Source organism: Clinocottus analis, unplaced genomic scaffold (genome assembly GCF_023055335.1).
Source record: "Clinocottus analis isolate CAN_PGR_092001 unplaced genomic scaffold, fCliAna1.0.p SCAF_18, whole genome shotgun sequence".
NCBI classification, from domain to species: Eukaryota; Metazoa; Chordata; class Actinopteri; order Perciformes; family Cottidae; genus Clinocottus; species Clinocottus analis.
In genome coordinates this window covers 3,053,916-3,073,966 of record NW_027175909.1, presented here as the reverse complement: position 1 = coordinate 3,073,966, position 20,051 = coordinate 3,053,916, and the positions used below count along the sequence as shown (strand labels likewise).

Genomic DNA, 20,051 nt, shown 5'->3' with positions numbered 1-20,051 from the left:
TGGCCGGCTTGGCGGTCTCTGGGTAGTGGGACGAGCGACCCATGACCCATACGAACGGGACACAATGTACCTTTCTGTCACTCCACGTCCACCGCCGCCAACACGCACACGCACACGGAGAGGCTCACGCACCCTGAGTCATGGTGGCATGTGAGCCAATGGGAAGATGGGCTGGAGATTTAAATGTGCCCTTTTAATGATGAGCAGCCCACTTCACCATGTTTCTTGGCCACGTCGCCACAAGGCCACTATTATTCATTAATCTACAATGACAAATGTCCGTCACAAGTAACCAGAGCCCAAAGCAATGTCTACTTACAGAAGAAAACACACACATTCTCATGTTGTGAGAACAAATCGCCAATAGGTGTTTGGTATTCTTACCGGATACGTGACATGTTATGAGAAATCTATGTTCCAGCAACTGGCTGACTGTTTCCTCAGCAGTACCGGGGTCACAGACGTAAACACATGCGCTCTGATTTAGAATATGCAATGCCTCGAGTGCCTGGCGGGACCCATGTCGACCACAAGAAAAAAAGCTTTTACCCCTGATCGATTCAATATGTTCAGGGTTGCAATTTACACAATCAATTCAACCGTAGATTATTTTTAGTGCTGAAACGGTTTGTTGATTTAAGAGCCAGTGTGCGGCGGTGCTGGGGATCTATAAGCAGAAAATGGAATATTCATGACTTTGTTTTATCCGTGTACAACTTCCTGTACAATAAGTCCTTCACATCTGCACTGTCTGGAGTTCGACAACACGCTTGTGACACTGCGGTAACGCGAGCTGCAGAGTGTGAAACCGTGGTGCCGCCGTCCGACTCCCAAAGTAGTGTTATTATGGCGAGGCAGCCCCTGAGCGAGGTGAACGGCGTCGCCACAGATTCGCACTTTGCAGCTCATGTTACTACAGTCCTGTAAAGGGAGGGCTGAGCAGCGGTGTATTGAGTGGGTTGCAATTTGCAATCTCACACTGCTCCTTTTTAATCAATAGACAAAAAAAAATCTGCCAATTTAGGTAATCAATTTCCAAGCAAAAAGCCCAAAACGTTCTGGTTAGAGTCGCTCAAAGATTTAGTTGCTGTCCAATATAAACCAAGATCTCTAATTGCAGTTTTAAGCATTTCTTCATGGGTTGAGTAAATTATATTAGAGCATTTAAAATCCCGTGGCAGCGTGGGTTCTCTCCGTGTTCTCCAGCTTCCTCCCACAGTCCAAAGACATGCTGCATAGGTTAATTGGACTCTAAATTGCCCGTGAATGTGAGCGTGAATGGTTGTCTGTCTCTATGTCTGCCCTGTGATGGACTGGCGACCTGTCCAGGGTGAACCCTGCCTTCGCCCCTTGACAGCTGGGATCGGCTCCAGCGCCCCGCGACCCTAATGAGCGGTTCAGATAATGGATGGATGGCATTTAAAATCCTCCATTTTTCATGTCTATGTTTGCTGTCTTCTTCTTTCGTGCTGTTGTTGGAGCGTTGGAATACAATGCTTTTGTTTAGTGAGTGGCAGGCGGCTAGGTGTTTTCTATTCGGAGGACCGCTCCCTTACACCCAAGGTGGAGGTGGGATTATTTTGTGGCGGGAGCTTCAGGACAACAGTTTCCCCACACCGAGCTGTGCCAGTGTGTTGATCAACTTAAATAAGATGTTGATCAGAGTTATCTTGTTATTTAATAATGCAGCCCCTGTACCAACACCATCTGCATCCCTCCCACCTAGTTTGGTCTGTTAGGCCTCGTTATGCAATGATTTGCACGTTATCCATATGTCTGAGGTGTAGTGTGATGAACAGAAATCTGTGTTTCTGTAAATATGCATTTATTTGTTGTTTCTGAGGCGGAGGAGCAGGATGAGTCGTCCCGCCCGCCCGCTGGGCTTTTTGGCTCCGTCTCTGCTCAGGTAATTTGATTTCCTCGTCGTGGATTTCATCCGTCCCCTCTGTGGGAGGCGACCCTGCTGGCGGTCTTTCTCAGCCCAGATGTGCCGATACTGTCTGCCGACCACATAAGAAAAAAAAACGCCCCCCCACCCATCCTCTCCCGGCTTTCTGCTCTTCACCGTCCTCCCTGAGGGCTTCCTCTCTCCATACCTCCTCCTCTGTTAGCGCTGATGTCTCACTACTCTCTGAAGGTCATTTGTCGGGACATTTGTCTCTCATAACCCTTCACAATAATAATTAGAAAAAAAGACATTTGTTCCTCCTTGTGGAGGATGGCAATCAGTTAACCCGACAGGTCATGTGTTGTATTTGAATGGACAAAGGGGGAAAAAGCACATAGCCACTTCACATTTTCAGTCTGCTGTTGGCTGGAATATATTTGAGATTCCTTTAGAAACTATTTCATTTGATCCATTGTTTTCACACGGTACTGGGTTCAGCTTGAGTAACCAGGTCATGATTTCTGGAAAGATTCATGACGGTTGAGGTTTTTAAAATGTATTTTGTTTAGCGCTTTGAGCACCCCAGGTCAATGGCCATCTAATCATATATAATATAGTGGAATTATATATTTCCTCACACCAAGACTATCTGGATAAATAAATAGCTTTACAGGCAAACCGTCCCTTTTTTTAACAGACACCTTCCGGCTCATGTTCCAAGAAACATGTCTGTCACCTCGAGCTGAAGATCGAGGTGTGTGTGTGTGTGTTTGTACGAGTGTGTGTGTGTGTGTGTGTGTGTGTGTGTGTGTGTTTACCACAGCATGCTGGTTCCGTCTGGGAGGAAGTCTCCAGTTCCCTTGTGGGCGGCTATCGTCTGTTGAAGTAGTGCACGCCGCCCCTCTGCGCTGCGCCACACGTTCAATCGGCGTAATACCGACAGGTGGCATTAATATCTGCTAACGCGCACGCCTGCACACACACACACAGACACACATGCTCTTATATCTCCCCATGCGTTGGGTTAGAGGGTCAAGTTGGAGTGTGGCAGCAGAGGAGGAGAGCGAGAGAGAGATGTGAGGAATTATGCCACTCGAACCTCCGGGGTGGCAGCGTGGCGTTTATGTGGGTCACCTTTTAGAGAGGAGGATCATTCAATTTGGAGCATTAGAAAATCAGCAACATGAGAGCAAATGCATATTCATAGCTCGAGCACAGCGCTTCCTCATTTCGCCGCCGCGCCCGAAGCCGAAACGGCATTGAGATGAAAACACTTCTCGCCGCGTCTTTAAATTCCATTTAACCTGATTCACGAGGTTAATACCCCCGATGCACCACGGCCGGGGCGCTCCCACTCTTCTTCTGAGCGGTAATGAGTCATCATCTCGTGGAGCACGTACGGACCCACTCGTCTTTGTCTCCGACATCTTGGCCGTTCGGCGAGGGAATAAAGCAGAAACACCGATGAACACGTAACGAAAAACGCTGCCTTGACTTTGAGATGAAAGTAGCCTTCATCTCCAGGTTTGCTGTTCCGGTGCTTTCCCATGCAGGGGCGGCACAGTTTGAACAATAGAAATGATATCTTTAGGGCTGAGACATTTACGGAGTGACTCATCCATAATTGTTGCACTGTGTCACTTCATTATCTGCCAGCTCTTGGAAGCAGCCTGGAGCTATGATTAGGGATTCATTATTGATTTGAAGTCGAGGTGCGCTGATGCATCAGCAAGCCTGCTACAGTGGCGTATTTGGTCCATTTTGTGTGTGTGTGTGTGTGTGTGTGTGTGTGTGTGTGTGTGTGTGTGTGTGTGTTGGGAATATGTAACCTTGCATCATGATGCAGTGTGTCTGCATTTGACTGCATGTTACAGTGTTACCAACAAATCTTTATGAACATAACGGAAGAGTCCGTTTGTGACGTTCGCCACTGAGTGACAGAAATCAGCTCTTCACTCAGACAATATGTGGATCCGTGCCTGGAGAAAGCCAGCGCTGCTGGAGCGCCTTGCTTAACTTTTCCAAACGCAATTCACAGTGGCACTCACAGTTCACATACCTGGTCAGTCTGCGCCTGTCACCCTGAAAACACAATGGGCATTTTTATATATTAAAGCCAAAAATGAACATTGTAGTCCAAATAAAACAAGACATGTATGGCAATCAGGTCATCACTTCTGATGCCCAATTATACTGACACCATAGGAGGCATGCAAGAAGTGCTCTTAGTGACCGTGACGTCCCCTATTGGTTTCTGGACAACGGTCAAGTTGGGTAGTTTTAAGATTTTTAGGTACAATTGGCTAAAAATGTCTTACTCAGTGTCTTAAGACACTGAGTAAGACATTTTTAGGCGACCAAAATGTTACAATTAGCTGTCATAAAATAAAAACACTGTGAAAAGGTTAAAGTTGTAAAATCAAAACACTGGTTGTAACCTGTCAATCATAAGATAGCCCCTCCCTGAAGTGTACCCAGCTTGTTGGGCTGTTTGAATCTAAATGGACCATCATTTTCTAAATAAACATCATGCTGTATTGAAGAAGACTGGAAACTAGACATTGAGACATAAACTCATGTTATAATGTTTACTGAGGGAATAAATAAAGAAAGAAGTAGAGTCTTTTTCTATAGACTTCTATACAACCAGAGGAGTCGCCCCCTGATGGGCATTCGAGAGAATACGTGGCGGACAACTCCACCCCCCAATCTGCCGCTTGACTAACAAGGTAGATGATGTCTCTGATCTGTCATCCGGCTCATTATTCAGCGTTCTGGCTGACCTTTCCGCTGCCGGCCTGGGAGGAAGCAGTGAAAGCGAGCGTCTGGGGATCAGCTGTGATCACTTTGTTTTCACACACACAGCTGGTGGCAGACTTACCCACAACCCCAAAATCTAATCTCGATAATCTTTCCTCCGACACTCGACAAAGGCGCGAATAACGACAGGGTTGTCTTTGTGTGTGTGTGTTTTTTTTTTTTTTTTTTTGCAATTTGGTGACTGCTGCTTGTCACATGTCAGTCGCGGTGTAGACATTGTGTTTCACGTTGCTTTTTGTTGTGGCTGTGTTTGATTGGGTCGTTTTTGGTTTGTACCTCAGTTACATTCAGAGCAGCGTCAGCCTGTGTGACTGGAGCGTGTGAACCGCACACTTTATGACCCCGGGGTCGACAACTTTGCCCTTTTATGGCCCGGAGGGTGAACTTTGAGCATGGCCACCCGTCAAGCAATCCACTCAGCCTCTTTCTCGCCTTCCCCGCTTTCATCTGCTCTCTCTGTCTCTCTCTGTCTCTCTGTGACTCTGAGAGGCTCAGGTCACTCAGCTAATGAGTGCTCCTATTTAAGAAGCCAGCAGAAAGGCCCTAAATAGATCTTAAGATCCTTTAATCGGCCGCCGAGGCCTCTGCTGGTCTGTTCAGTGTGTCGGCAGTGTGGATGCAGTGAGGCCGTTGCAGTAGCGGAGACATCAGCATACCTCAGGCTAGGGACCCCCCGCCGGGCCCCTACTGGACTCTCTCTCCTCTCTCTCTCTCTCTCTTTTCCTTTCTTTTTGGACCATGTTTTCGTACCTGAAGAGCCCACACTACATTGTGAGTATCTGTCGTTCGGCACCGTCCACGAGCTTAGTGGATGTGTTGGGTGAGTAGCGCCGGCGAGGCTTAGGCTACTTGGCTGAGGGCGGAGTAGAGCAGGCGTTAGTGGGTCTCGTCTGAGTCCCAGGTGACGGACCCACAGTTTCACTAAGGGAGGTTTTTTTGATTCATTTTTGGTTTGTCTGTGGTGGAAATTGCCTCAGAATATTGAGAATAAGGAGAAGTCCTGACAGCTTATTTAAGGACATTTTTCAGTTTTTAGAAAGAAACAACTAAAATCACATTGTAGAGGTTAATATATGGCCCATGTTCTTGCAGTTTTACAATTGTATTAATTTGTTTACTTAAAAACTAATAGACACTGGTCTCTAGCTTTAGCTAGCTAACATGATGCAAGGGGAAGAACAGCCTATATACTAACGTGAGGTCTCTCTTCATTCAACGGTGATGAACACTAACACTGAGTGGTCTTGCCTTCAAAAAGAGTATTTTAGAGACAAAACCTCAGAATGATTCCATTGACTTGTGACCTGAACGTTTGACTGTCCGATCAGACAGAACAAACCATTTTGAGACGCGTTTTGGACTCTGGAAAAATTGAGATCTTAGCATTTTCTTTTACATTTTGTACCTTAGAAGACTAAACCGGGAATGTAATCTGCACATTAATCAAGCCTACAGCTCATGTTTCTCTCCTCATTAACTCTCCGTCATCCTGGAGTGTTTCTCACTCCGCTCACGAGGCTCAGTAACCTATAGTCTAAAGGAAGTTAGTTTAATCAGCTCCACATTGACCAGCGACACCATTAAAATCCATTTTGAGTCATAATCATCCCGTATTATTGATCATATAATAATAATAGTTTGTACTTTTAAGTGAGTAAATGATCTCAATACTTATTCTGACTTTTTTCATGCAGTTTTGGTCCAAACATTGTTGGAACTCTCTGTACTGATGCTACTTGTGTATAGTATATTAGTAAAGTGGTTGGAGTAGATTGCCCCCAGGCGTCCTGGTGAACCATGCCCGTCTATTGTGCAGCGTTCGGGGGGTTGCGTAAGAACGGAAGAGGCCTGATGGTTGTTTCCAGTGTCCTCTTTCCGCATCAAAAGGAGTCTATAACTGCCTCACAGAGAGAGCACAAAGAGGAGCCGACCTTCACTTAACTGCAGGGCAAACGCAGCTCAGCGTGAATGGCTGCTGCCTGACGAGGACGGAGTCTGTCAGCGCACAGAGCTGATGCCGTGAGACGTGGCGGGCGCCGCCGCCGCGAGGTTGGAGCGCACACGGGCGAGCGCAATTTTATTTGACATAGGATGGGTTTTCTCCTCGTCCTGACTCAACACACACACACACCTGGCCCCCCGTAAAGGCCGAGAAAAGACTTAAGCCGAGTCGGCTTTACTCTCTTTCCGCCCACCACCTTCTCTCCGTGGCAACCACAGCTGTCAAGTCGACCCGCTGTGGTTTCATTATTGTCTCCAGGACCTTTCTGTCTTTCTTTCTGTGTCACAGTGCTTCAGGCGCGCTGCCTCCCGCCTGGAGAAGCCAACCCTGTGTGACTCTTTACACCTCTCTTAACCCCCCCGCCGCCACCAGCTCTCCTCCGCACATTGTCAGCTGCTCAGCTGTGGAGGCTGGAGGCTGGCTGGCCATTGTTTTCCTCGGTACCAAGAGCCGCTGTGTCCCGCGCCGTCACCGCACTTCATGTGCCACGGCACCAATAGACCTCGGGCTGCTGCAACCGATCCATCAACACACCCCACCTCTGTAGAGCAGGGCCGGTTCGCCAAAACGCAGCCAAACACGCCGTCTCACCTGGACTGGAATACACCTGCTGGTGGACGCATGAGAGACGCGCAGTGGTGACAACAGGGATGTTGATGTTAAAGCACAGCGGCTATTCAAAGGGTGCCATGTGTGTTTTTCTTCTCAGTACAGCAGTATTATACAACATAGAGTTGTGGTATTTTACACTGGCTATTTTACAATGTCATAAAACAGTGAAAAAGGGGGCCAGCATAAAGCTGCGTTGCAGGCACACGCCGGCAAAAAACCCTCACTGTTGAGCGTGAAAACTGTTTTGTTTTCTCTTTCTCTTACAAATTTCCGATTTAACTGTTGTGCAGAGAAGATCTTCTTCAGAGTGTGTTTACTTAGATGCACATGCAGACCAAGTTTTACTACATGTGTATTATTTTGATTAATAACAGACAAATGGACCTCACGTTGCCTGTTAGTGCACTTCCATTGTTGTGAGGTAATACTTCTCAAGGCTGATGTGTTTGCCTTGCGTTCCTTAGTATTTTTAGAAATGTCTGCTCACAATGCCGACTGTACACTTCAACATCAAGGGTATACTTTGTTTTTTGTAGGCAGTATGCAGAACACATTGAGTATTACGTAGTATGTTAGTTTGCAATCTGGGAAAACTTATTTAACAAGGTTTTGTCCTGGATTGTTTTCTTACTTTAACATTGCAGTAATACACCCCACCGTTGTCATTTTGATGAGCTGACTTTGCTCACCACGACGTCTCTGCCACAAGCTTTAAGGCCAAGGCATGGTTATCCGTAAGGAGCCGCTCGCAAATCCTTAGTCACAACAGGTGCTTAAGACTTTCTCACACAATGGATGCCTACCAATACCCACACTACTGTACCATGTATTTACCAAAAAGGTATTCAGTACCTCTCAATGCATAGTGTGTAAAATGCAGTACGCTAAAAATACCAGCGTACGGTCACATTTTTTGCAGTGTGCGGGTCGGCATGCTTCTCTGGATTTTCTGACCTGCGATTTGGAACGCGGTCAATATAGACTTCACCACGTGATGCTTCACGAGAGCGTGACCCTTGACCCTTTTACCAAGACATTTGTCCAGCGTGGATCAATAAGAGAGTAATGACCCCTCAGTGTCTCCAACCCGATATAATAGAATGAACACGTGTAATCTGTTTGCTGTCAGCAGCTTTCAGTAACCTTTGAAATAGTTCCCAGCGCTGAAGACGTGTTGCCGCGTACCGTGAAGTCTTTGCCATCTAACATTGTTGATGTCCCAGCTCTGCTGCAGTCCTCTCTTGATATTTTTGGCCGTTACGCGGTGGCGAGTAACTCGATCTGTTTTTGTCTATTGACTTATTAGTCCTTTCAGCCGAACATCTGTTCCATTATTTATTTATTTAGTTTAAAAAAAATAAAAAAAACTGATACCAGCTTGAAATGTAACATAGTTTCTCGACCATGCAATCCCACTGGCGGTGGACGTGCATGACACATCCTGTTATTCTCCTCTGCGCCGCTCGGGACTCACAGAAAAGAGACTAATTCAATCTCCGGTGGCTGCAGAGGATGGAGTCCCGCGTGCTTTCATCGCTCCGTGAGACGTAACGATATTAGCGACACGTTTAGAGCGTCCATTAATTCGTCAGTCCAACACAGAAACTTCACAGCTTCACGTAATCTGCCTCTTCTGAACCCTAATCCGCTAAAACAGGAGAGCTCTTTGTGTTCCGGTAAAAAGTGCTATTTTTCCTTGACATGAGGAGGCTTGCGTGCTCACATTGGTTTCGTCAGACACGTGGAGGGTGTGAATGTTGCAGCTTTGTTTCGTTGCGCGAGCCTCCCGGTCAGGTGATGCACGTGAACACACGCACAGGTAGACCTACTCTTATTATCACCGAATGGAAAGCCGTTCAGCGTTTCTGAGGTGCACTTGTTGGACCAATTTGGACGTTGGAAATCTGATATGTGGAATGTCATTCTCTGATCGCAGCGCCGACAGGACGTTATTCAAGACAGGTGCAAGCCTGATACATCTATGGGCCAAGGTTGTTTGTTTGAGGGCCTCTTTGCTGCGAATATCTGTGTGATATGATACGGATTGCAGTTTGGGTTTGGCCCCTTTTTTCACTGCCCTTTTCAAATGAACATGTTATTTGCATTATCTATTATTTCCTCGATTGGAAAGCATCTTAAAATGGTGATAAATGTCCAAAAGTGACGTCTTCACGTGTGTTGTTTACAACCAACAGTTAAAGGGTCTTCAATGGTAGAAGAGAAAAAATAAATCACATAATTTGATCTCTTTATTGACTAACCGACTACATCTTGCAGCTCTAAAAAAATAATACAAAAATGGAACAATCACTGCTGTGTTGAAAGCTGGTTTTAACGTTCAGTAAACTCCCTCCCTTTGAATGTGAGGCTTTTATGATCATTTAAGGCGTTATTATTTAAAAGTAGATTCTGCAGCGGAGCAGAGGGAAGTCTCCTCCAGCTCTCACAAGCCCTCCTGAGCATCTCTGTTTCCACATAAAGCGAGCAGATTAGCAGGAAGATTTAAGGGAATATTAATAAGCTGGTGTAAACTATAGCCATCCGCCTTCCAGACAACGGCTGGAGACCGAGAGGGAGAGCTACTGCGCCTTTGTCGAATAAGTGATAACGAGTTTTTATGACATAGTTTGTGCTGCTTTATGTATTCAGTCAGGCACAAGAGGATGCATTGCATCCCGCGCCAAGTTATATTTGACTTTAGAAAAGAAAAGAGGGTTGACCAATGGAGGCTTGCATCGTTGCCAAACTTCTAAAGCCATGAAAGGCCCACAATAACAAATAAACATTTTATAAAACTAAAACCTAACATGAAGGCTGACTGAAATATGTCGGCCTGATGAAGTCGGTCAGCATCAGTCTCGTAGCTGCAACTACGGTGGATGAAAGTTAGATGTGGCACCTTGCATTGTAGCTTCCTATGTAAAGCGTCTTTGAGTATTTAGAAAAGCGTTATATAAAATCAAAGTATTATTACAGAATAGGCCAAGGATAATAAATCGATCACAAATTAGGTCCATCAACACTGTTTTAACGATGCACTGCGATCTGATATTAACACTCTTAATCAATCTATTAAGAGTCCAATTATTTACTTTATTAATTCACTTAAACTTTACTACAATGTAAAAGAAGTGACAAACCGGAAGTGCTTTCATTTGAAAAGCTGTAACTGTCAAATATTTGGGTTTTTCTTATTGATTTAGATGCAAATTAGTTTTCTGATGAGCAATCCATCACATTTCTTGCTGTACGTTGAAGGCCAGCGGCGTCCACACTGCGGTTCCCTCGGCCCCTCCGACCAGCTCTTCAGCAGCCATGGAAGCGAGCTAGCGTAATTAGCCCGAACCAATCACGCTGGAGGCATGAGGGCCGGCTTAGTCATTAACCGAGGGCTTAGCTGTCAGCCACGCAGGAATGCTGTTAAGTCTCTCGGTCTCTGCTCCACACCACCGAGAAACGGAGAGAAATAATAATTCCGGGAGCAAAAATAGGTCTTAAAATACGGCGGCGCTGTCTGCTGTTCTGTTTATAGCCAGAGCCACGGGGGGGTTGGATCAGACACCAGCTGTAAACGTCTATGTCGAATGTATAGCCGACTGGTTTCCTGTGCGGAACATGATATTGATGTGCTTCTTGCTGAAAAGCTGACCTGAAATCAGTTTGCAGTGGCACTAATTGAGCAAGTTTTCCTCATCTCAAAGTGTGATATTTTAGTGGTGTCAGCACTCTGTTTCTTTTGGCCCTGCGGTGGGAGAAAACCTGATGGTTTGAACACAGCGTCTTTGATTGGCAAAGACCCCTCGAAGTGAGTAATACGAGAGATTTGGCATTGCCAGTTCCATTACAGAAATTGACTGTGTCGTCGATATTCTCCCCGCCCCCTCAGACCCTAAACAGAACAAATTGATGCTGTCAGGCCGCTGGCAGGTCGTTTGACTTGTGCAGCCAGGATTCATTTATGGGGCCCCTTCCCGCTCCATCTCCTCTCTCAGGAGTGTACATCGAATCCATCACATCTCGTTCTTCCCCCCTTTTTTTTTTATGGGGCGCTTGTATGGGTAACGGATCGCAGCGCTGCTCCGTCATCCCACCCCGCAAGTCCGGCTCTGTGATCGCAGTGTATCGGAGTCAAAGGTTTTGGCTCACAATGCAGAGGAAGAGGAGGGAGTGCAGCGCACAGACTGGACAGACTGCCGGTTGGCCCGGGGGGCAGCTTCTGCTGTGTTGATCTGTGGCCCTTGACCTCTGCTCGAGGGGCGAAACATAGGAGTTTCTGTATAGCGTGCATATGTGCAGCCATAGTCTCCGGTTCACTCCTCTTCCCTGTGTGTTTCTCACAGGAGAGGCCTGCTGGTTACTGGAATTTGCTGACTGACCATGAGCAAGCAACCAAATGGTTTACGATTCAAGACATTCCAGACGAGAGTAAACCCAAAGAGCTGTTGTGACTGACTTGTGCTAGCCCCTTCAGCTATCAGTAGTAAGAACTACGGCAAAAAAATGTTTATAAGAAGTGGATGTAGTCGTTGTACCTGTGGGCCGCGTGACAAGTTCGGCTTTCTGGCGGTCGCCATCTTTGTTTTTTTCAACCTAAGAACAGACCATATTTGGTAATTGGAAGAGTGAAGTAGAGATGCTGTATTTGGCTCTGCTAATGTCAATGACCTGTCAATCAACTTGTAGACCCTCTTAAGCATACCCTGCTTCATGGTTTATTTGACTCAAATAGACCATAATTTACTAAATTACCATCATGCTTGAACGTAGAGATTAAGACCATAAACTCATGTTTACTGAGGGAATAAATAGAGAGAAGGGTAGAGTAATTTTCTATAGACTTCTATACAACCAGAGGAGTCGCCCCCTAATAGTAATTAGAGAGAATGCACGTCACCATTAGCTGCACTTTTCAGAACGGGAGGTCGCCACCTAATCTCACACTGCGTGCGTGTGCGCCCGGGCTGCACTGATCTGATGATCACACTGAGCCGGAACAGAAACGCACGCCACAGGGCACTGAGACGCCGCACGCCCAGGTGCTGCAGGTGGCGCCGCCTCAAGCCGCTCGTTGCACAAATCATATCGTATGCTCGCTGACGGCGAGCAGCATTATGCAATCACACGCACAAACCACGGCTCGGTGTCTCGCAAGCGTACATCTTTACACACACACACACACACACACACAGCAGCTGTATATTCCTGCGCTGACCCGCTGATATTTGTGATGGACACCCAGACATTTGAAAACACCTCTCCAGGAATGTCTCCATACGCTTTAAAGAGAGGAACCGGGCTGTGAAGGAGGCGTCTGTCTGTGTTTAGTTTAGCTTAGCCCCAAAAATAGCAGCCAAACCCTGCGATCCATTGGGTGCCTATAAAATAACCATGGACGTGTTGTCCCAGATATGAATTGTATGATTCCCCCTGCTCCGGTTAAGCCCGCTCACTGGCCCGATCGTACCGCGGCCCAGTACGACAGACTGGTTTTTGGCCAATGCCAGCGTCTCCCCATATGCACACAGGACTGCAGGCTTCCCCGTCCTCGCAAAACCCGCCCTCCCCCTCTTTGCTCATTAACATTTCAGATTGAAATAGGATTGGAGAGGCACAGCAAAGCCCCTCTGCAACACACGAGGAGGACATGAACAGAGCAGCAGAGATTCAAAAGGGGATCTGAAATCATGTAAGACAAATCCTTTTTTGACACCAAAACTCTGGCTGTCGACCGCAGCTGTTTTTTCCCTGTGAAATTGTTCTGTGCTCTAATCTACAAAAGTGCCCTTTTTCTGTAGCCTTGGAGCAGTTCTTGTCTGCAGTATCCAAGCAGCAGCAGCAGCAGCAGCAGCAGCAGTGTGTCTATAGGACCAGTTACACTCCGCTGGAGGTTCATCACAAGCACAGTGTATTTTCACAGACACTGACTGACATTTTGGCCCAATCGCTATCAGCCTGGGACCAAGAAAAGGTTAATTGCTCTCGTCGCCGCCAGGTTGCGAGGCTCGCTGAGTCCTCCGATCCGTGAAATGAAAGTAGCTGTCGTCATCCCGACGAGAGAGAAAAGATGCTGACTCACTTTCATCTCCGGGCTTCAATTAATATATTTTTTGTTGTTTTTTCCACTCGTGTTTTGCTGACTCGCGTACGTTGTTTAAACACACCTTGCTGAACAGCGTGTGTCCGTGTCTGCTTATGAAGAGTGAACCGAGGCTTGTGAATGTTATTTTGGGGGGTGTTTAATGTTAATCTGGTCAGATGGATCAGCGTCATACCTCCTGGTCTAGGGAGAGGTTTGGTGCATGATCATCAGAGGAGGCAGCGGTGTGTTTGTGTGTGTGTGTTTGTGTGTGTGTGTTTGTGTGTGTGCAGAAAAAAGAGAAGAGGGTTAGAGAAGGGAAAGGGAAGCAGGAGATGAAGGAGGAGGTCAGCGGAGGAGGATGAGAGGACGGAGGACAAAAGAACAGAGGGAGCAGAGTGGATTGATGCTCCGGCTCCCCCTGACCCCCCGCGGCCTGTCTTCAAACACTCCCCCCACCCGCCTCCCATAACCCCCCCTCCCACCCCCATCGGCTGTGCAAGCGCAACTGTCGCCATGGCCACGGAGGCAGCGCCGTCAGTCTCCACGCCACATAATATCCCCCCCCCCCCACCCCATCGCACTTCCTTCAAACCTGCTTTCATCTCATTGAATTACACAATCGCATTACGTAACCAGGTTAAGGGGAAACGCACACATGGTGCCACGTCCATGACAGAAGACGGAGCACAGTCAATATTTTAGCATCACTGCTGGGATATTTTCTCCATCACAGTTTTCTTTTTTTTACCTGCGTTAGTTCTCTTCAAGACCTGTTTACATCAGAGAGGATGTCACACAGAATATTTATTTAAGGGGAAGAGAACACAAAAGACAATTTATGACGCACAGATAATAAACTGAGTGCAACTTTATGACGTACACCTAATAATCTGCCCTCCTTGATGTACTGTACATGAGGTGGACAAAATGTCTTAAACACCTCGATATAATTTGATCACTTCAGCATCCCCCATGTGCTTCTGTTAAATCAAATTTATTCTACTTTACTTTTAAGTATACCTCGCCATCTCTGGTACTTTGTTTCATAGGGTTTAGTGCGTAGTTGGTTAACCTTAACCAGCTCAATACGTGACTTTTAAGACAACATTGACAGTATGCCGTCCTTTAGGAGCATGCTAAAAGTTACTGTATGCTTCACACAGTCTCAAGCACTAATAACAATGTCTGAAATGGGTCGTGGCTCGTGGGCTGCGTCCACCATCAATGCATTTCAATGTCCATAAAATCGATCCCGCTTAACGCGAGCTTGTGACAGTGGCCAGATTAGAGCTCCTTATGTTTGTTCAATTCTTCGCACAGCTACTTCTTTAGTTGATGTCAACCAAAAGCAGCACAATGTCCAAAAGTATTGTCATTTTAATTCACGTAGAAACTCCAAGGGCCACGCAAAAGACACAACAGTAGCTCTTGGGGATGGATCTGGACGTCAGTGAGAGAGGAGACGTCAAGCTTTGACTTTTCTTGATTGTGCTCATTTGCCTGAGATGTGAACGACTGGTCACTGAAGAGGCTTGGCACTCACATCGTACCAGCAGGTCAGATTTATATCTCAAGGCTCCGCCACTTGGTGATTTATACACCGTACGAGTTTCAAGATGTGTCTCTTCCTTGACAAACTAGAACCCATTGTGAGGTCCGGAGGGCCGATGTGACGGTTTCTATGTTCTCCGTCTCCGTCGGGATCCTGGCGGCAGCAGCAGTGTCGTGATTTAGCAGCACATTGTGAATCAGCCGCAGCAGCATGACCGAATGTGTCCAAGGCGTTAAGAGCTGCTCAGATACAACATCATCACTGATGCGAGTGCAGCGCCGCGATGCTGCAGAGCCGGTTGCCATGTGTGCTCGGGGAGAAAGCCCCTCCCCTCCCCACTCAGGCCACGCCCCTCATGACTCGGGCGCATTTGAGGGGAGACTCCCTCCCACTCGCAGTGCCCGACCCGACAGAGACACCAAGGGGACTCGGGGTGCAACTACAGCCCCGCGTCCCCATTGCTGCCCTCACCCTGACCTGCGCTCCCTTACACACACACACACACTGTTATTTTCCCGGGATTGTACATGCCCAGTGGGACAGGAGGCTAGAGCAGGAGGAGGGGGGGGGGGGGGGGTGCAGAGTAGTATTCCCAACATGGGTGTACACAAGAGGGCTGCAGTAAGCCGTGTTCCACACAGCCGAGTCTAATCTCCATTATCGGGCCGGTTCTCATCTCCTCGGCCCCCTGAGTTGAATCAAGTCGCAGGTTTCCTTGTTGGGCGTTCCCACGCTCGCTCTCCAGGCTGCATAATGCATCCAGTTTGCGGTGGATTCTATACGGCGCCGGCCCCGCGGTCTGGGACTCATCCATCACGGCCGTGCAGACAGGCTGCTGCTGCTAAGATGTGTTCTGCATTCAGCGGCACACCTCTCCCTCTCTCTCTCCTGCAGTCTTGTGTCTCCCTCCATCATCCCTCCTGCACACCTCCCTCTCTCTTGCCCCCCCTCAGGTGCTTTCTTTTTTTAATTGCCCGTCAGAGACCCCCGCCCCCGCCTTGCCAGCTCTCTGTCACATCTCCTTCACCTCAAACCAGTCAACGGTCTGCGGATGAGCACAGAGCCAGGGCGCGATTCTGTACCAGTGCATTGTGGGAAGGATTCACTGACCCCCAGTTATGAATATGTAAAAGTTAAGAGTTTCTTCCATTGTTGGATGTTGTTGATCCGTGAGCTGATGATATTGATGCAGGCAGTGTTTAGCTCATCACACATCAGATATACTTTTATCCGCTGCAAGCAGTACAGCATGCAGAGGACATGTTTACAATCCCTACATCTATCATGCTTTCTGAACCTATTTAATATGTTTATAATGCTTCATGGCAATATTCATAACACAGTATATCATATTTTATAATGACTTCAAGGTCAAGTATCAAAATACTTAAGACAATTTCTTTGACATGTTTATTATACACAGACAATGTTTTATCGCATGTGTTTATGTTAAAGAAGAAAGAAAAATGCACTCAATCTTCATCTTGCCCACTTCAGGATTAATAGGTGTTTATGATAGAAAATGAATATGCACATAATATTGTATATCATATTTTTTTCAGTATCAACCAGGTGCTAATGCAAAAATATTCCATCACTCATGGATCTGTTTTGTATAATTACAAATAATAAATAAAACCTCTCAAACATTCTGTTAGTGATTAGAAAACCAGACATGTGTTTGAAAGAGCAGAAAGGCCAGCGCTGTGTTGTTGAAAGATGTGCATTACACGCAGGGAAATGTTGAAGCTGATAACAGACACGAGCATACTAATTTACTCCTCACTCATCACTTCATCTCTCATTTTTTTCTTCTGCCACATCCTTTCTGTCTTCCTTCCTCTTGCCGTCTAATTCCCCAACTCTGACTCTCTTTGAAACAAGGCGACAACTTTGCCGATACGTTGTTGCGCAATCGTCCGTCGCCCTCGCACTCATTTGTCCAGGTGAAAGATGCACAGTGACGCGTTTGAGGACCACCCGACCGGCCGGTTCATCTGTCAACTGTGTCTGCCGGTGCCCCCGACCTGAGTCAAACACACAGAAGCACGCTCTGATAGAGGAAGCTCTGGATTGTTTAACGCCATTTCCTGTTGCGTCAGATGCGTTTGTGTGAGGCAGACGGATCCGGTTCCCTCTTTCGCCTCTTGTCAGTTGTCACACAGTCGCTCTGAAATTCCCCTCCTGCCTTCACAGCCGGACCGTTGACACAGCCAGGAAGACCGGACAGGGGGGGAGGAGAGGGAAAAACAAAACATGGAGCTCGTGTGCCTCGCAGGGAGGCAAAGTGTCTCCCGTCACACTTGATGGCCGCCGAGCATCGCCATGCGTCGTGCGTTCAGTACGTTCCGAGGTTACAGGAGAGCCGGGGAGGACGACGACGAGGTGTTTGTGTGCGGCTCCGGACACAAGGTGACAAAGCCCATAGGGACCCGACACGAGAGACAGGAAGATATGTGGACTTTTTGTGAGGAGGTATTTTAATCATGGCAGTGTCCACTCTTAATGTAGAACAGGTGGTGGTGGTGGTGGTGGGGCTGCTTATTAACAGATTGGATCGCATGTGCCGTAACAATTCATTTCCCGGTGTCCTTCTTTTCCTCAAAGTATCCATTTCTACTTTGAGAACTTTCCGCTTTGTTCTATTTTAAAACTGTTAAATAGACTTCCAGGTAGCAGGTTGCCTGTCTGAAAGGAGCACGCGCTATAACACCCTGCCAGTAAAACACTTGATGTGCAGTTCAGTTGGTCACCTTCTGCAGAAAAGAGCCCTCGCTGTCTCCTGCTGTTTCAGGCATGTGTTGGACTTCTCCCCCAGCATATGCTGCACATGGCATGAGGCGTTTCGGTCTGATACAAAACTGGCCAACTTTGCAAAAGCAGGGCGCCTATTGTTTTTTGACATCACTTCTATTTAAAGATTGAAGGGAGCAGTTAGTTACTGAGCTCTATTGACTTTATCTCTGTATGTCTGCTCATTAATGCTGCACTTTATAACTTGTTATATTTGCTCAAACAGTCTTGGGGATAAAACAAAACAAACACGGTTCTCTGCCTCCTTTTCCCCCCTCTTGACATTTGCAAGATCCCACAATCCTAAAGAGAAAACAGCCAATCGGAGCCGAGGACGCAGCAGTCAGTCACTGCTCGTAAACTCTGATGAAACTTTGAATCGAGGCAGCGCTGATTAAATATGAATCAAGACTCTATCACCGCGTAGAGCGTCTCTTGCCTCGGATGTTTCCAGAGATATATTTGTGTTCAACAGTTTCCTGCTTGGTTTTGGCTCTGCTGATGTCAGCTTGACGGCCGGGTCACACTCTCGTTTGACAGCTGAACGTTACAATATAATATATATATATAAATTAAATAAATGCTTGGAGGTGAGCGTGGTTCAGCAGCTCTCCAACATGGTCTGCGTTCCCCCTCGCTCTTATCCTTATGTTAGAGGTCTAAACTTTAAACTGAGACCGGCCTTTTCCTTGAGTTTGTACGAGCCTAAACTAACCGTCTCAAATAACTGTCAGACACAACAGGGGTTGCATTATGGGAAATGATGAATCGAGGGCTTTATGGCGCTACAGTCACGAACATCCAGATACGTCTGCGTCCCTCAGTCCCAGCCTCACACTCAATCGTCTGCACTTCGGCTCAATCCATCCCACATAATTCCCTCCAAACGCAGACAGAGCTGCGGCACGAGTCTGAGCCCCGAGGCCGGCCGAATGCTCACCTCTCGGCAGTTTGACTCCAACGCTGCAGCACTCGCCGTGCGTTGGACTGAAACTGGGAAGCAGCGGGTGTAACCTCACTGAGAACAGCAGGACGCGGCTGAATCCTTTCCTCCGCTCCGGAATGTGTGCAGGATATTAAATAATCATTTCTGTGAACAATATTCCTGTTACTCCAAAAACCGACAGGAAGTCCCATCTGTGTCCCGAGAACAGTTTAGACTCTGACTGCAGTGCATTCCTCACCTGAAACGAACAGACGGGGAGAGGCGTGGTGCTGGCAGAGCCTCTGACATTAACTCCGTGGTGGTGGTTTATCCGCTCACTGTTTGACAGAACGTTTGGTGCTGCAGAGACACGGAGCTGGCGACAGTCAAAAAGCAGGAGTCTTTCACAACAACGTTAAAAGCTCTGAACAGTAGCCATGGTAACATAGCCGTCTGGCTTTTGTTCAGCGGCCTTCAGATGCCGCCAATTTTTTTTCTTCTTCCAGAGACAACACTGTTTGAACCGTCTCTGAAGTCTGTCCACGCCGACACTGCAGGGGGTCACATTTGTCACAAAGTTACTCTGCTGCCGTTGGCCGCTTGCAATGAAAACCCTTCAGCAAGTCCGGCGTGCTCGATCACCGGACCTCCTGTCTGCTTCCTGGTTGCAGGGTGTCTGCTTCCTGGTTGCAGGGTGTCTGCTTCCTGGTTGCAGGGTGTCTGCTTCCTGGTTGCAGAGTGTCTGCTTCCTGGTTGCAGGGTGTCTGCTTCCTAGTTGCAGGTGTCTGCTTCCGAGTTGCAGGTGTCTGCTTCCTGGTTGCAGTTGTCTGCTTCCTGGTTGCAGGGTGTCTGCTTCCTGGTTGCAGGTGTCTGCTTCCTGGTTGCAGGTGTCTGCTTCCTGGTTGCAGGGTGTCTGCTCCTTAGTTGCAGGGTGTCTGCTCCTTGGTTGCAGGTGTCTGCTCCCTGGTTGCAGGTGTCTGCTCCCTGGTTGCAGATGTCTGCTCCTTGGTTGCAGGGTGTCTGCTCCCTGGTTGCAGGTGTCTGCTCCCTGGTTGCAGATGTCTGCTTCCTGGTTGCAGGGTGTCTGCTTCCTGGTTCCAGTTGTCTACTCCCTGGTTGCAGGTGTCTACTTCCTGGTTCCAGTTGTCTGCTCCCTGATTGCAGATGCCTGCTTCCTGGTTGCAGGTGTCTACTTCCTAGTTGCAGGGTGTCTACTTCCTGGTTGCAGGGTGTCTGCTTCCTGGTTGCAGGGTGTCTGCTTCCTGGTTGCAGGGTGTCTGCTTCCTGGTTGCAGGGTGTCTGCTTCCTGGTTGCAGGGGTCTGCTCCTGGTTGCAGGGTGTCTGCTTCCTGGTTGCAGGGTGTCTGCTTCCTGGTTGCAG

The 20,051-nt window shown here is 47.6% G+C and overlaps 1 protein-coding gene across 13 annotated transcripts in view; it reads left to right on the top strand.

Moving 5' to 3' along the window:
- The window catches only part of arhgap12b (Rho GTPase activating protein 12b), a 50,700-nt gene that overhangs the window by 17,322 nt on the left and 13,327 nt on the right, over positions 1-20,051 (top strand). Inside the window, exon 1 of one of the 13 annotated variants that reach the window (XM_068581659.1) lies at positions 17,169-17,365. The exons of the other annotated variants lie outside the window; for them this stretch is intronic. Within the exon in view, the coding sequence (XP_068437760.1) occupies positions 17,279-17,365 (87 nt within the window). The 5' untranslated portion in view covers positions 17,169-17,278. Of the gene's footprint in view, positions 1-17,168; positions 17,366-20,051 lie in introns of those variants that run through there. 13 annotated transcript variants of the gene reach the window in all.